General features: G+C 41.2%; 1 protein-coding gene across 2 annotated transcripts in view; it reads left to right on the forward strand.

The window, feature by feature from the left end:
* Nucleotides 1-13,118, forward strand: part of COL4A4 (collagen type IV alpha 4 chain) — a 112,460-nt gene that overhangs the window by 83,098 nt on the left and 16,244 nt on the right. For both annotated transcript variants that reach the window (XM_039855781.1, XM_039855782.1), the window contains 7 exons: nucleotides 95-202; nucleotides 6,011-6,082; nucleotides 7,234-7,362; nucleotides 7,456-7,569; nucleotides 9,139-9,294; nucleotides 11,277-11,384; nucleotides 12,442-12,450. In XM_039855781.1, coding sequence (XP_039711715.1) covers nucleotides 95-202; nucleotides 6,011-6,082; nucleotides 7,234-7,362; nucleotides 7,456-7,569; nucleotides 9,139-9,294; nucleotides 11,277-11,384; nucleotides 12,442-12,450 — 696 coding nt within the window. The remainder of the gene's footprint in view (nucleotides 1-94; nucleotides 203-6,010; nucleotides 6,083-7,233; nucleotides 7,363-7,455; nucleotides 7,570-9,138; nucleotides 9,295-11,276; nucleotides 11,385-12,441; nucleotides 12,451-13,118) is intronic.

Raw genomic sequence — 13,118 nt, forward strand, 5'->3', positions numbered from 1 at the left:
TGGTTACTCATATTTTAAGAACATAAATGACTTTCCCAGCTAATGTAGCTCATTTTGCATCTGGGTGTCTGCAAAACTTCCCTGCCATCCTCAGGTAATCAAGGGGTGCCTGGGCCAATGGGACATCCAGGAGAAATGGGGGATCCTGGACCAAGAGGCCAGATGGGGGATCCAGGGACACCAGGTCTTCCAGGCATAAAAGGTGAGTCAAATAGAAGCCTGACCCATCAGAAAGATCCAGACCAATGGGGCAAATTCACAGTGCCTTTGCAGCACGTGAGTGACATCGCTCTTGGTCATAGCTCTTGCCCACGGATATCAGTAGCACCTTCCTCTTCTCTCTTACCCGAGGCTTCAGGCAGTGTTTGTCTAGTGTCCTTACCTACCTTGTACCTAAATGATGATGCTGCCATCTCATTTGGGGCGGGGCGGGGGGGGCGGCATTTCCCCCAGTGTTTTCCATAATGTTCAGGCCTATCCATTTATTCTCTCCCCAGATAGTTAAGCTTCTGTTATGTCCTCGATTCTGGATACTAGGTACAGAAGTTTGAAGAAAATAGATGTGGTTCCTGCTTCATGGAGCTCACAGTTTAGTAAGAGACACACATGTTAAAAATGTATGTGTAAACAATATGTATTTACCAGTTGTGACAAGTAGAAGAAAAAGAATAAGATGCTATGGAGAAAGAGGAACTAGTATTCATTACCTTTTTGTGGTAAAAAACTATTTTTTCTTGGTTAAATTATTGGCTCGAAAGGTATAGTAGACTAGTTATTATATAGGTCTGTATAATATAATATAACATAACAACATAATATAATATATAATTTATTATTAAAAAGTCTTCATCCCCTCCCCCATTTATCCATTGTACTTATTCCTCTTCAGTTTATTTCTTCCATTTTAGAAAGAAAACCATTTTTCCATGGGTGTTTTGTGTGCACCTTTAGCATAACACTTACATTGTGTCAAATTTGTTTGTTTAGAGGTCTCTCTCACCAAGTAGAATATGATTTTTTTAAAAAGCAAGCACCATTTTTATATCTTTGGCTCCTAGTAAATACCTGATAAGTCTGTTGGTTGTTTACTATAAGTATTTTTAAGTTTACGAATAAAGTAATAAATAAAAAAGTGGATAAATAGAAGAATGAAGAACCGAGCCAGCAGCTGTGGAGTTGAGGGTCTTTATCTCAATCGGCAGTTGAGGATTCAAGGCTTACTTGGTAGATTTATGTAACCAAGCCCCCTCAGTCTCTTCCTCCTTGCCTTCTTCTTCCCACTTATCTCTGCTTGTTGACTCATACGTATACCAAATTTTGGCTAAATGAAAAGAACCTCCCCTTGGAAGCATTGGAAATCCTTTCTTTTGGGCTTAATCATGTTATTGTTTTGAAAATCCAAATGATGTTTCTCCGTACCCTCAACTCTTTAAATTCAGAACGTATGTGGGTGCTCGCTTTCAACAATAACATCTTTCAAATAATAACAGCTTTCCAGCAAGTAGTAGTGTCGTACGTATTACCTGGAGCAATTCTGCAGAAAGGAAACTTTTATTTTGAAAGATTGCTACACTTAGGAATTTCTGTGAAGCCAAATAACTTGATGGGAAAAGTCCTCATCGCAAGACAAGATATCTTAGTATTGTTTTTCTCTCTCTTTATTGGCATTTTTAATAATGTGAAGTCCAGTGATTTGGATAAGTTTAGGGTTTCAAGCAAAAGGATAATTTGCGTTAAGAGTTTCTCTAGTTATTGTGGCCATTGCATATCTCTGGCCAACCCTTATGGCTCTGGCAGAGCATCCTTTGACACTTTTATGAGTATCTGGAAGACAAAATTGGTAAAAAACCAAAAGAAAACATTTTCCATTATTAACCACTCCTATTGTATTTCCATTTCTTCCTATCCTCCTAGTTCAGTAAAATAGCAAGGATTTTCAAGTGTCTGGTGCCATAACAGTATAAACAGTATAGACACAGTTTGATTAAAATGACAAGGCGCCTCTTACTATTGTTTCTTCCTTCCCTTGAATTAGTTTGCATTTATCACATACCTTTAGCGTGAGATGTTATTAAAAAACTAATAGCTAATGCATTCGATCAAATAAAATCACTCAGAAAATCATCACCATCACATTCTAACTCTGTGCTATGAAATAAATTTGTTAAGAACGCGAGGAAATGATTATATCGACCCAAATATTCATACCAGTGTATAGACGGATGCTGCAGTGGTGCTTCGTGACCATGCAGTGACACTGTTTCACTGTGAATGACTCGTCTTTAAAAGAAACAAACAAAACACTAAGATACGTTCCTAAAGATTAAAAATGTCTACAGCATAAATCCATTGCCACACTTCATCACGCTGATATAAAAATGAATCGCGCTCCAGCAGAAACTCTTTGAACTGAGGAACTAAATATTTGAAGTATGTTCTAAATAAGTCGAGGGTCCTGATTATCTTGTTTGAACAAACCAGCTGCTGCTGACCTCACAGCTGTTTGCTCTGTTAGGACGGGCCGTATGGATTCTGAGTCCTGCTTACGTTCAGTCAGATTTGAACTTTAACTAACATGCTAAAAATGGCTCGATTCCTAGATTTAAATTTTCAAGTGCCTATATCCTCTAAAAAGAAGACACTCAATTCCTAGTTGGGCATTCATATAGGATTGGATGATGGAAACCAAAAGACAACTGTCTGTAGCTTGATGGTGATGGTAAAGGATATAGATTGGTTTATTTTGGTTATACTGGGTCATTTGGTGGCAAGTAAAATAAATTTCATAAGAAGAAAACACCTTGAAATGTCTTATATCGGCGAAGAAAGGCCAGGCATCTAATAGCTGTGAAAATCTTAGACACATCGTTCCTCCCTTTTTATGACTAGAGTGTCCCCGCCCGCCCTGCCCCCACAGCACTTACCAGTCCTGAGGTAACTGTCTGTTCTGTCAAGTTTGGGGTTGTTTCTCTCCGGTTCTTCATTGTTTCCTTCAGCGCCTGTCCCTAAGTACGTTTGGGGACTGAAGCTCCATGGGTTAGGAGATCATGTCTTAGGTTCTCGGGTCTTCCTTCAGTAGGCACTCATGCATGTTCTGAATTAAAAAAAAATAAACAAATCTTACTTCAGAATCTGTTTTGATAAGTTTCCAACTTGGTTCAGCTATTACCCATAATCACGTAGGCCTCTCTCTTCTTTCGGCTTTAGCATTAAGGTGACCAGGTGTCCTGGTTTGCCTGGGCTTGAGGGGGCGTCTCAGGACCTGGAACTTTCAGTGCTAGTACTGGGAAGGCCCCCAACAAACAGGGACAAGTTGGTCCCCCCTCCTACTAAAAGTATAAAATTGTATAAAGGCCCGTGGGCATAGAAGAGTGTTTTCAGGCTTTAGAACAAAAGAAAACAGAGTGGAAATTCAGTCACAAAGCGTCGCCGGCTACCGCAGATGAACATGATTATGGCTGGAGTGGAGACTAGAGTGACTGGAAGGAGAGCGTCCCGGCCGTGAGCGCCACGCAGCCTTGAATGACGGTTGTTAAGCAGGAAGACGAGCAGAGAGGTGAATAAAAATCCTCATTACCAAGGAATGTGCTTCGTTAGCGTAATTGCCTCTCATCTGCGCTGTATATATTTTATGCATGAACAACTTTCTGATTTAGAGATGGGATTGATAAAAAGCTTTCAGTAAAAAGGAAAAATTGCCCTTAAAATCCTACCCAGATGTAGCTGCATTCAATGTAGAAAGATAACATTGGGTCAGATAAGGGTCGGCCAGTTCAACAATGGCTAGGGGCTGGGACTGTGACAACCCAGGATCTGGACGTGTTGATGTGACAATGGAGAGTTGGCAGAAGCTGAGACATTCCACCCCCGAGCCGACTCCCCCAAACCATCAATCTTGGTGGCTTAAGCTGGAGATCAAAACACATTGCAATAGCAAAGTAGTCTCAAAAAATTTATTATCATTTCAGATAGATTGCAATAAATATCTAGATTTGGCAGATGAAGAAGGTCTGTGTGTTCCTTTGGTGCAAACTGGGAACATTGGCTCATAAATAGGCAAGAGGATTGGAAAATAAACTAAGCCAGAACTGTTAAAAGTGGTTAGGAAATAAGAGCTTTAGGGAAAATAAGAGTGCATTTCCATTTTTTCTTTTTTTGGGGGGTGGGGTGAGGGTGTTGCAAGAGAATATGGCTCACTTGCACCAATCTAAAGTTTAGATTTTAAAAATAGAGTAAGCATCTGTTTCAGATACTGATAATAAATAAAATGGAACCAACTTTCTGTCTTCTGATAAGAAGTCCACAGAGGACTTGCTTTAATGAATGGATAATAATTAGCACTTGACTTATTTATATACAAATGGATACCTCCGACTTCCCTAAATCTTACTCATCCTATAAATCAATCGCAGAAACATGTGACACGCAAATAGAAATTATAGTCCACTTTTTATGGCTTTCTCTTCACTCATTCAATCCCTCACCTTCTGAGTTCCACACTTTCTCACTCATTCATTCACTCATTCATTCGACAAACACTTAATGAACACCTACTGTGTGTCAAGAGCTATGCCAAGTGGGGACACAGAAAGACTAATAAGACCTGATCTCGCAGTCAATCGATTTACCCACAGTAAACCAGTCACCCAAAGACATGACGGTCACACAGCACGAGACTGGCATGAAGGCATCTAGGGAGGCTGTGTAGGTGTCATGGAGCAGATGAAGGGTGCTTTCTTTGTGTTAGTCATGTAAGCTGAGGCTGCTACTATCACAAATTCATGGACTGTGACCCTAAATTGATTGAATGGCTGACTGTGCACCAAGGGGCTTGTATCCTTGGACAAGAAAGAACAGCTACTAGATGGAAGATCCATTCATGAAAGAGGAAGTTTACCAGGCTTGAGAAGATTCCTTCCTCCAGATCTATCAGTGGGACATGACGTGCGTAAAGCACCAGGCAGAGGGCTCAGCCCCCTGGGAGATGCTCTGTATATGTTGGTTGTCTGCCACCTTCTCTTCCTCTCTCCCTCCTTTTCTTCTCTCTACTTTCTCCCTATGTAATCTATATTAAATAGACTTATAATATATAGTATATTTATAATAAAGATTTATAAATATCTGTATATCTATAAATATATATAGTTCTATAGGCATCCAGTGTTCAGTGACAGCTTCAGTAGAGTTGGGCTGGTAGATGTCTCCTTAGAGAACTATGCTGATGTCTGACGGAAGGTTCTTTAAGAATACGAAGGCATAGGTGAGGTCCTATGTCATTACAGAGACTGGAGTTTTCAAAGATCATCGTAAAATAAATTCGGTTTCTGAAAAGAGGCACAAGAATGGTTCTCTTTGAAAGAAATGGTTGCAAAGAAAGAGCTGCAGCCCAACTTGACCTGTAAACCTTTTCTTTCTGAGTAGCACAGTGCTTTTTAAAAAATTAGGTAGGGCATGTATTCCCCAGTATACCACAGGCCCCACCTGTCTTGACTGTGTTTACTGTGTTACTGTGTTTACTACGTTTACCTGATCAGATCTTGCAGAAGTTAGAATTTACAGACCACGGTGGGCTAGAAAGATGCTGACCCTGGGAGGAAGGAGGCCTAGGTTTGCTCCCGTCCAGTCTCTTTCTTCATTTAGGATGATTTTATTATCATAAAATCGAAAGTCTCTTTCTACACCATGATTCAGTAATTCTAGACTGTATTTGGTTTAGAGAGAGATGTTCATGAAATGGTTGTAAACCCACAGAGGTACTTTGAAACTAAACAAATGGATGTGTTCAGCAGTCTTGGCAGATGATGTCCATCAAGTGAATGTGTTAAAGAATAATGGTTGGCATGGCTTCAGCCCTGAGGATGACATCTAGACGGTGAGAGCTCATGGTTCCTGCCTGAAGAATCTGTCTGGCTCCATCAGCAGACCCTCTGGGTGGTGCCTGCCAGTTCTGGACAGTGAAGGTCAATGGCTGGTCTTCCCTTGTGGGTCACAGGCCTGTGATGTGTTTCAGGTCCCGTGGGGTTACCTGGCCTGGATGGCTTGCATGGTCTAAAGGGCCAGAAAGGAACCAAAGGTGCTTCAGGTAAGAGAAAACCCTCTGTGAGAGATGTAACTGCAGTCAGTGGACCACTGGTATTTCCACAGTTCACAAGATTTGAAACTAAGAAACTGGCTTAGCTTAGAGACGCAATATTGCAACTATTTTTAGTGCCAAATAACTTATGTAAAAAGGACATTTGAGAAAACCCAATTTAAGACAGAATGGTTGGTTAATAGAGTCTTTTGTTGATATTGCTTGGGACTATCTCTCTACTAAAAATGCTCTGAATAATTGCTGAGGTGGAGTAGATTTCAAAATGTTATGAAAAACAAATAGTTGGGATTTTTTTGGTATTGTTTTAAATGTAACAATGCCAAGTACAACCACATGGGTCTAATTAGTACTTTTAGCATGCCTCAATAGCCTGCTGCTAAAACAAATTACCTGAACAAATTACTGTTATTTTCGATATTACGAATAGGCAATCATCAACAACTGATGATGATTGTTCTGTTATTTTAATATAATGCACATTTGTTGCATTACTTTCTCAGAAACCTAGCTCGCCATCAGACAGGGTAACTGGAATCAGACTTGAAGATTTGAGAGGCTGTGGGGAAAGATTTGAACTGTGGTGCTGCTGGATTCGAATCTGTTGAATCTTTATACAGTTTGAATGGTGAAGTCGTAATTTCGGACAGTTAGGATTTGTTTAGTGGTTCTTCCAAATAGTCTGATAAAGTGTGTGTCTCCTCTTCCCTCTGGGAAACCAACCAACTGTCTTTTTTTTAATGTAAAACTCTACAATAGTTCTATTTACATGTCATTTTCCACCTTTGATTTTAAAACAGTTTATTCATAATTACTTATTGTTGGATCTCTGTTTGCTTTCACTCTTTCTGTTGTAGAGGTTGGAAAGTAGGTATTGTCACTAAGCTGTTGTTTTTTCAATCTGGGAAATAATTCTAAAGTAAATCAAACCCATGGTTGACCAGTGAGACGGGTCTTAAGAAAGTAAATGGCGACTCAGGAAATGTATGTGACCATTTGGACACTGCTGCAGGCCCTGGTTGGTCTCTCCAGAGCCAGCTGCTTTCCTGTCACAATGTCATTTGTAAGCAGTTTCTTTTCAAGCACCATGACAGGGACAAGCAAGGAGAGGATGTAGGGCTAATGCTGTTCTCCTCATTAAGGCTTGAATGAAGTGGGGCCGCCTGGTCCAGTGGGAATGCCTGGGCTGAAAGGGGAGACAGGTGACCCTGGGAGCCCAGGAATTTCTCCTCCAGGGCTTTTTGGAGAAAAAGGCCCCCCAGGCCCCCCAGGTAAGAAGCAGCATTCTTTGCCCCTCTCTCTCAATAACGAATCAAAACCTTCCAAATGTAACAAGCCTCACATCTGAACATGTCCTTCCTCAGGAAGGCCTGGCCCACCTGGTCCTGCAGGTGCCACAGGAAGAGTTCCTAAGGGCGACATTCCTTACCCAGGTCCACCTGGAGATCAAGGGCCTCCTGGCCCTGATGGTCCAAGAGGTATGAGAAAATCATGGCAAAGGCTGGTGACACTCCTTTCCAGATGCCACCAGCTCTGTGGGGATGTAGGACCAGTGAATGTCTGAGTAGAAGCATCTTAGCATCCCCATCAACTGGGCAGATGGAAGAGGTAGGAGTGTGGGCGGTGGTGGGCTGGCAGGACCATATCCAGAACCACCGCTTAGGCCCTTCAGTCTTCTGTTTCAAACCTAACAGACCACTTTTCTGTGGGTACACACTGACTCAGAGCAAGGCTTTCCCATCACCGGTTCAGTGCCGAGCATGAGGATTTAGAAGTGGCTGGCGGGAGGAAATCTGATTCTATGTGTGGGACTCTATAGCACCTGCCACAGAAACCACTGCTGCTGGCCCAGAGCGACAGGACCCAGGCCTGGCGTATAGACGGGAGCAGAGTCTCTTCATTTTGTTCCTTTCATCACTTCACAGGGACAAAGTCTAGGCAATATTTAACAAAATAGGATTGGACCAGAGCTGGTAGGGAGCTGGGAGCAAAGCATGGCCCATCAGTACAATGTCTTGCTCAATGCAGATAATCATATTCCTGCTAACCCACAGAACTCTTCTAGAGAGACACAAACCCACTGTCTTTAAATGTTTAGCATTTCAGTAAAGGTGGGATTGCAATATTATATAATTCTATTTTACTGCAAAAAATAAAAGTGCTTAAAACTGTGCTAAGTAGAAATAGAATTTGGTCTGAATTCCTATGTGCAGACACTTGTTTTCAAATAGGATTTTACGTTTGAGTAAACATTCTTTCTCATTAGCCAAATTTTCTCAAACCTGTCATCCATTTATTTGTCTGCCTATCTATCTCTGTCTGTCTGTCTGTTCATCTGTCCACCTATCTGTCCATCTGTCCATTCGTTCCTCCATCCATCCATCTATCCATCCTACTAGCCACCCATTCACAATTCTCACATTCCATTCATTCATTCATTCATTCATTCATTCATTCATCTCATTCATTCATTCATTCATTCATTCATTCATTCATTCATTCATATTCATCATTCATTCATTCATTCATTCATTCATATTATCTATTCCATTCATTCATTCCATTCATTCATTCATTCATTCATTCACATTCATTCATTCATCTATCTATTATCTATCTATCTATCTATCTATCTATCTATCTATTATCTATCTATCTATCTATCTATCTATCTATCTATCTAGCTATCATCTATCGCCTACTACCTACCTACCTAGCTATTTTTAATCTATCATATTAAGGCAGTGGGATGGCAATGCAAACAAAAATCATAAATGGACACTTCTAAAAGGAATGCATGAAGGAAGGTTTTGCTCAGGTTCATTTTGTCTAATAGTTACTAACAAGATCCCACCATTTCTTACCTTGGGCTCCATGAGACTTACTCTCCATTTCACGTCTGATACTACTGATTTTCTTATTCTTCTAATTCTTCCCATCCCTTGCTTGCAAACCATTAAATCGCTTTCCTTAAGAAGCTATCAAGCAGCCAGCACACACATCTGCCTTTGACTGAAAGCATCTTTTTGCCTCCCCTCTGTGTCCAGGAGCACCTGGGCCTCCAGGGCCCCCTGGGAGTATTGACCTTCTGCAAGGGGAACCAGGTGACTATGGTCTGCCAGGGCCTCCAGGTCCCCCGGGCCCACCAGGCCCTCCAGGACAAAAAGGCCTCCCAGGATGTGATGGGAAAGATGGCCAGAAAGGTATGAATGGAAGTTGTTTCTCAAGTAGTACGTGCCCTAAGGGTCTGATTCGTATTTCCTGTGGAAGCAGTGACTGTATTTTCCAATATCTTGACTTTCCAAAGAATCTTAAAGTTTCGGTGACAGTTGGACAAGTAAGAAGAAGAAACCCAAGTTCCTCTTCAGCCTCTAATAACATGTTTGATAATCTTCTAGATCAGAACTGGACAATAGAAATATGGTACAAGCTACATGTGTAATTATGAGATGTTTAAAAAGTAAAAAAGTGAAATTAACTGACAGACTTTATTTCATTTAACAATATATTCGAATATTGTTTTAAACATATAATCAGTATAAATTATCAATGAGACAATCAGGGCTGGTCGTACAAACCTAGTTTTTCTCCTATGTAAGATGCTCCTCCTTCCCGCCTTTGGAGTCCAATGTGTATTTTACACTTTCAGCACAACCCTGTTTTGACTTGCTAGTTTCAAGTGCTCGACCACATGTGATTAGTGACTTCTGTATTGGACGGTTCAGTTTTAGACAGTTGATTTTGCTCTTTTAGATTCACAAAAGAGTCCCTATTACTGAATTTCACCATTATCTAAAATCTTTATTTTTATTAGTTTTGACCTAACTGCTAACATTAGTTTTTGGTCACCAGGATTTCTGAGAATTATAATTCACAGAACGTTTTCGTCAAAAAGGGATCAATCACGATTACCCATTTTAACTCTCTTATGTGAAAAATAAGGAGGCTGGATACCAGAGAAGCAAATGTTGAAGCTTGCAGAAGCCCAGTAACTAGTACCCTGCCCAACTTCTGAACCAAAGAAGAGATAAGGCAAAAGATCTGGGCAGAGGTGAGATCAAAATCACCGTGAAGCTGCCATGACTCCAGTACAAATGGCTTCTCTGGAATTGTGCAGTGCACAACCTGTACAACAATACACAACCACTTTCTCCATCCGTATTAGCAATAAAACAAATTTTAGAGAATGTGGCTTATAGCTGCAGGTATGCGGCCTTCCAATCGTGGAACCCCAGAATTGGACAGACATTCACTCTAGTCACCAAGAGGAAGGAGAGGGGCTGGCTCTACAACCTTCTTTCTCTCCCAGATAAGACGCTGCACCTCGCTAGTTGCTACTCTAGAGAATAAATCCCCCAGCTGGAAATAAATTCCAGGACTGGGCAAGCAGCATGCGTATAAATAACGGCGACCTACACAAAGATGTACGGAGAGTTAGAAACATTGGTAGAACAACTAATCGAGCTTAACTTTCATTCTAGGGAGCCTCCCTGAGAGAAGGATGGGGGGTTTTCCTCGGTTTACCTTTTCAGATTTGCAGAGTGGGGAATGTTTTATCGATTCCACAGACATGTATTAAGGACCTGCAGGTGTACAGTCCCCGCTCCTATTCAGAGTTGCGTTTCATGAGGAAGACAGACCTTCGCACTGAAAGCTCCCTCCATATCGACTTGAGAGAAGCGCCCTGAGTGAGCGACACGCTTCAGGGAGAGCTGCTCAGAAAGCAGCTGGGCTTGGGCTGGGCTTCCAGGAAAGGCTTCCCCGAGGATGTGAGGCGGGATGAGGAGAGAAGGGACAGCACGTGCCAGGCACCGGGTGCCCGGTGTGGCGGAACCCGGAGGACACTCAGGCCTGGGAGGCACGTTGTCTCCAGACAGACGCATCTTTCCTCATTTTCCCTTCAGTTCCGGTCCTTTGACTGTCTCCAAAGTTCAGAATGACAAGGATTTTCATTCTCATTTAGTTTTGTCTCGGTCATGGAACCATTTCTCTTAGTCCTCTTGATTGTCGCGTTTCTTTCAGGCAGCTCTTCTCAGCTTTACAGAAAAAAGGTGAGAGACCGCCCTTGACCCTGAGGCCAGGTTTGCCCCGCATTTTGTTAGAGCGACCCCTGAACTCAGTCCGTGGAACTGCCGGTGCCCTTATATCGGTCCATTCTAGTGCCCTCGTTTTTATATGTCCCTAGGACCAGTGGGACTCCCGGGGCCACAGGGGCCACATGGACTTCCTGGGTCACCTGGAGAGAAGGGTTTACCTGGCCCTCCAGGCAGACAAGGGCCCTCTGGTCCTCCAGGTAAGCTTCTAACACCTAACCACCTCCACCCAGCAGCCCACACACGGCACTTTGTTTAAACATTTACTCGCAGTCATCTTTCAGAGAGTAATTATTCTGAACTTACCAGAAAACGCTTATGAGTTCAGCCCTCTCTGATATAAAGATGATATTTACTTCAGCCTGCACTACAAAGTCTCGTGTTTGTTTAAACTAATATTCATTATCCGAATGAGTACATTTAAAAATTAGGAGTTGATTTTCTATATGCTGTTTCTAAGATAATTAAGTCTGTGTTCCCTTACACAAGAGACAAAGACTGATTTGATGATTATTATGTGAGGATTGTATATTCAGTTCCTATCCCTGAATTCCCAATGATTTTCCTAGATGTTTTATTTACCATTTTCTATAAAGTATATTAATCCCTATGAAGTTGAAAGGCTATTTAAGACAACATGTTTTCATCACAGTATCAAAATAAGCCGAGGAAGAGTTGAAAGAGCAGACAGACGTGGGTATTTGAGATCGGCAGAAGTAATATCTTTCAAGATCCTAAATCAATATTATGATAACGTGGTGTCAATTCAGAGTATTTTGCCGTCTCCTAAATTATCACTCTAGTCCCAAAGAATAAATAATCTGCATTGCTTGATGGTGGGTCATAGTCCAACGTGACAAAGAGCCTATGCTTTGATTCATACCATATTTCCTTTCTTCGCATAACCTATAAAACCTATAAAATGGGATTTCCAGAAGTCTTTAAATGGACAGAATTCCTATAGACATGAAACGAAGTCATATTCGTCATAAGAAGTCAACAGAATTTGATATTGTGCAAGAGGGTTTCATTTCAGGTTTTTCTAGATATGAAAACTTCATTGCTAAATCAAAGCTGTTCTTGTCGGTAACACTCTGTGAACTTTTTATGTAACTAAGACGCTGTCACGCTGTTTATCATTGATGCCATCTTCAAGTTATTATTTATGTTCTCAAACTATTTCACTTTTGTCCTCATTCACAATTTAAAATCTCTTCCCACATATGACAATCACTGTGTGGCTTGGGATCTCTCCAGGTTCCAGAGGTAAGCATTGCTATGAAATTAATAATTTCTTCTAAACTTGGTCTCCAGTCATTTCTGTATTTGCCTTTTTCACTGTATTAGTGAGTTAAACTTTGTAACATTTTTATACATGGGGTGCTGTAATTATTTTAGCTTGAATGCCTTTGCTTCCTTGTCACAGATATAGTAACCCCCATATTAGTGTCCTATGAGCCTCATTACAGGCTGTCAAGGCATAGACACTCAGCTTATATGATTTCAGTTCGGGCGCAGAGTATGGGTGCTTTCTCTGTCAAATGCTACAGTACATACTAGTGTGAGTCTCTTTTATAAATTCTACAATATGAATACATAGAACATCCCTAAAATAAGCAACAACGTGAAAAGATGGGTCCTTACCACCCATTAAGGGACTATGACAAACCTTCCCCATCACACCCGAAGTCCATTTTCGAGGAGCAAATTTCTTTGTGTATTAAAATGAAAATGCCATTATTCTTTTCTACTGAATGCTTGTTTAATCCCCCACAAAGCAAGAGCAACATATTATTTTGTGTCTGCCATTTTCAAAGAGAATAAAAAGAGTTGCTCAAAAGAAGAAAAGCAGAGCTGTGAAGGCTCACATTTGTTTTCCCCAGGCGTCTGTTATTAACCCTAATGAAAGCTGCCCTGGATACAAACGCCCTGTA

Source organism: Pteropus medius, unplaced genomic scaffold, assembly GCF_902729225.1.
Source record: "Pteropus medius unplaced genomic scaffold, Ma_sr-lr_union100, whole genome shotgun sequence".
Lineage (NCBI taxonomy): Eukaryota > Metazoa > Chordata > Mammalia > Chiroptera > Pteropodidae > Pteropus > Pteropus medius.